The sequence below is a fragment of the Saprolegnia parasitica genome (assembly GCF_000151545.1).
Source record: "Saprolegnia parasitica CBS 223.65 unplaced genomic scaffold supercont2.593, whole genome shotgun sequence".
Lineage (NCBI taxonomy): Eukaryota > Oomycota > Saprolegniomycetes > Saprolegniales > Saprolegniaceae > Saprolegnia > Saprolegnia parasitica.
In genome coordinates this window covers 485-4,809 of record NW_012156987.1, presented here as the reverse complement: position 1 = coordinate 4,809, position 4,325 = coordinate 485, and the positions used below count along the sequence as shown (strand labels likewise).

The following is a 4,325-nucleotide window of genomic DNA, read 5'->3' as shown; positions in this document are numbered from 1 at the left end:
GTCAAACGACGTACGTTGGAGTTGCCGAGAAAATAGAGCTCGGGGAATTGCAGCGCGAGCGAGTCAGGCAGGCGCTTCTCCATGATGGCGCGGGCGACGACGGGCGCGGCGGTGTAGAGCATGTTGAACGCTTGAATGTACAGCCCGCTATAATACGTCTATACACACATCAAAACGTTGCGTGCGACTAGACATTGTAGAACCACGCACCGTGCCCGAGAAGAGCGAGTACGTGCCGTAAATGAACTGCGGCGCCGTAAACAAAATGTTCTTGTAGAAGAAATAGTTGATGCACTGCGTCACGCGAAAGTACGACAATCGTCCTATGCATATTGAAACATAAATGTAAAAATGCCAAAAATATCGGAATCAAACTCCGCACCATGATATAGCAACAAGCGATCAAGGTGGCGAAATTGCTGAATCGCGAAGTCGGCGCTGCGGACGGCTTGGTGGCCTTCTTGGCCCGAAACACCAACGCCGACATGGGCCGCGCGGATCATCGACACGTCGTTGGCCCCGTCGCCACTAGAGTGTTTTTCCCGATGAGACTCGACGGACCATTCAAGAATTGACAGTAAATTTCCCATACACTGCCATGGTCACACCGGGCACGCTCTCCTTGACGAGCTCGACGACAAGTGCTTTTTGTAGCGGCGACATGCGGCAGACAACAACCGCAGCGCACTCGAGCGTAAATTGTAAAAAGTGCAGTCGGTTGGCGGGCATGAGCGCAAACGAGAGCGAGAAGCCGTCAATGATGAGCGCGTAGCGTGGCGCCTACGTCAATCGTTTCTTGGATAGGACGACGCTAATGTCCCAGGTTACCGCGGCGGTCAGGGGGCGTGTCTGCAGCTGCGCCAAGTTCTTGGCCAGCTCGGCGACGGTCGAGCCTTGGAGCACCACTTCAACCATGTCCTTGGCAATGACACGGCACGACCGGCCAATCTCGACGGCGGTCTCAACCTTGTCGCCGGTCAAGACCCAAATCTAATCGTGCGCGGTGTCAACTCTCCATCCACCTTTCAAGGCGACGCGTACCTTGATGCCGGCGCGGAGGAGGCGTGTGACAGTCTCGGGCACGCCGTCTTGCAGTTTGTCTTCGATCGCTGTTCCAAACACGGTAGATGACAATCTGTGCATTGTACAAGATTTTACAGACCTGTCGACGCCACGTAGGTCATTTTTTGCTCGATTTCGCATACGAGTGCGTCCATGCCTGCCTCGCGGCCTTGCATGAGCAGCTCGGCGGCTTGATAGCGCGTCTTCCACGCGTCGTACTCGGCGTCCGTCTCAGCATACGGTCGCACCCGTTTCTCTTGATACAAGCATGCGCTTACCAGCACGCGTTTCGCAAAGCACAGAGTGCGAAGGCCTTCAAGAGCAAACTGCTTGAGGTGGTCCATGATGCACGCTTTGGACTGCGGCCCAAAATCGCTGCAGAGGTCCAAAATGGTGCAGTCGGCGCCTACAATAACGGGCATCGGACGTTTCCTCGTATTCGTTGTTGCGAAAACTACCTTTGCAGAGCAGCTCAATCGTGCCGTTGGCACTCCGGAGAATGACCGACATGCGCTTGCGCGTGCTGTTGAACGCCAGCACGTGGAGGACCTCGAACGACGACGTAACCTGTCCAGACCCCGACTTTTCCCGGACCGAGGTCAAAAGCATCTACCCAATTCCATCCACAAGACTGTGAGTAAAAAGAGAGAATTGGTCAACCGTGTGGTTGTTGCGGCCCGTAAATGCCATGCCAAGCTCCCGCGCCGCACGCACCAAGGCGCCCTCGTCGGGCGAGTCGGCCATGTACTGTATCCCGAACGCGCCATCGTCGTTGGGGATCTTCTCGCAGAGGACGGTGTGGCAGAGCGCCATGGCTTGAATAAACGTGCCTTCGGGGGTCCCCGGCCGCTCACCCGCTTCCTGGAGCTCGAAGAGCGACCCGACCTTTGCTTGTTGACTTTGAACGGGCGCGTTGACGATGCTGGACGTCGACAAGTGCTGGAGAGTCGCTTCACTCATTGTCGTTGTCGTTGTCGGCGGCGGCGCGAGCTCCTTTCCGCTCGGGGACGGCGAGAATATCGAGTAGATGCGACCCGCGACGCTGCATTTTCGGAACTCCATGCGATTCTCCGTGAGCGTGCCCGTCTTGTCCGAGAAGAGGTAATTGACTTGTCCGAGTTCTTCCATGAGGGCGGGCGTGTTGGCGCTGGCGCCGTCGCCCTAGACAAAGGCATGATTGCAATGTCGATACGAACTTGATACTTAGTACGTTGGGCAGCTTCATGTGGAGGTCCCAGACGACAAACTTGGCATGCAGCGCCTTGATAATCTCAACGCTACACTCCAAATGACCGCAACGTCACATTGGTGTCGTCCAACCTCACGACGAGCGAGCTCGGAATGAACGTGTTGAGCAGCACAACAAAACTCAGAAACGTGAGCACGCCTGCGACGAGGTCGCTCTCGGCTTCGTCGTTCCCTGCGATGAAGAGCGCTTCAAACGCCGTCTCGGACGTCCACAGGTTGTGGTAGATAGCCCCCGCGACGCACAAGGCGACTTGGAAGATGAAGATGAACACGACGATTTGGTTCATGATGCTGTCGACATGACTCAGCTTGTGGTGCGGTCGCTTGGCGTTGAGCATCATTTTGGTCTCGGCGCCTAGTCCAAGTTGTATATTGTACAGAAACATGAAAAATAAAAATAAAAAATGAAAATGGGAGCTACCGGTGTAAACGATGCAGAGCAAGATCGACTTGGTGTTGCGCAGCGTCGAGCCGCGCGGGAGCAGCTGCTGTTCGTCCAACGCATAGACATTGGAATCGATCGAGAGCGTGCCCGTAAACTTGTACAAGTCGACATTCGGGGACTCGCACTGGACTTGAAAGGCTGGTATCGGCGACTGGATCGAAAAGCCCATCGTCGCCGGTAGTGCAATGCGCGTCTTGAGGTTGGCCTCGCCATCAAGGTTGCTCGTATCAATGAGGCAGGCACCTAGACCCATGACACGTGTTTGTCACCTCAATTCATCGAGACATGGCAGTAGTACCATTTTCCTCGGACGTCGCCAGCAAGAGACCGTCGGCCGGAAACGACTCCTTGTCGTGAATCTCGACCATATCCCCGACCTATGACGCAGTGTTCTGACTGCAGCATCGACTTGGGAAGATGAGGCGTACACAAATGTCCTGCCACGTCACCGACAAGAGCTGGCCCTTCCGCAGCACTTGAATCGGTGTCGTGTTGGTCTTCTCATCGAGCACGTGGCGGTTCTACATGCGCGGATGCAAATGGAATCTTCATGGAGCGTCATGTACGTGGTCTTCGATCGCCTCGCGCAAGAGAACGATGCCGACGACGAGGACAAGCGGCGTCACGGCTGTCATGGGACCGACCGGCGAGATCGTCGACCACGACTGCAGCACGGCAATGATCAAAAAGTAAAAGTTGGTCGACTAGCCAACGCCATTTATATACGCAACGAAGCAAGAGCAGACGTACAAGGCGAAACGCGAGGTACAAGGCGACGGGGAGGAAGTTGAGCAGCGTGTACTTGGACGTCCGCATCTGGTTGGAGGCAAAGGTGCCCGGCGCACCCGGATCCACGACGCGGAGGTCCATTGCAGAGTGCCGCGTTGCAGTTTCGCGTGAGCTAATAATGGCGGCCTGTCTACCGGCTTCAAACCGCGGCAAAGCACGGTTGCGTCAACCGGTTGAGATAGACCACGTTGCCTTTTGCCAACTTGATAGATTCCAAAATAAGCGGTTGTAGGAGTGTGCCACGTCATATTGTCGCATCTGCGTGGACACTCGCCCGTACCCTTGGCTACCTTTACACCCGCAGGTCATTTCAAACCCTTGCGTTGCTGAGTCAGAGCGCCCTTGGTTGCCGGGCCGCGGTCTCGCTTTTTCTTGCGGGACGTCGGCGGTGGATGGAATTCCTACCGGTCGGTCATTGCTTCCAATCCTGGTTGGGTCCCTTTCTTCGGTCTCGAAACGACCATCTTAACGCAGCACATTTGCTTTACAACGCGGTCCGCACGGTACAAGAAATCAATTCCCTTGAGCGCACGACAGCGCTCCAAGCGCATGAGAAGCTAAGGCCGCCGCTTGTTCTAGTTCTTCTACTACAGAGAGGAAGCGCGTATTTATTGCTCTTGTCGAGCCGGTCATGACCAGTTGCGGCTGTCATGGAACGTTAGGCCAAATCAAAGTGCCACCTTCAACCGCGCCAGCATCGCGGCGGGACAACGACAACGATTGAGTCACCATAATACATATATAGAGAGTTGGGATTAAAATAAGATATCTTGGTCGGGTG

General features: G+C 55.3%; 1 protein-coding gene across 1 annotated transcript; it reads right to left on the bottom strand.

Moving 5' to 3' along the window:
* Window positions 1-14: 14 nt before the first annotated feature.
* On the bottom strand, window positions 15-3,625 carry SPRG_17490 (hypothetical protein; the record flags this gene model as incomplete). The annotated part of the gene is made up of 17 exons (XM_012356807.1): window positions 15-158; window positions 211-323; window positions 383-528; window positions 593-780; window positions 808-990; window positions 1,042-1,109; window positions 1,163-1,292; window positions 1,341-1,468; window positions 1,521-1,671; window positions 1,723-2,223; window positions 2,273-2,339; window positions 2,383-2,665; window positions 2,732-2,998; window positions 3,054-3,132; window positions 3,184-3,276; window positions 3,322-3,459; window positions 3,506-3,625. Coding segments are annotated over 17 exons (2,799 nt in total), but the record flags the coding sequence as incomplete, so codon positions are not given.
* Between the last annotated feature and the right edge of the window lie 700 nt (window positions 3,626-4,325).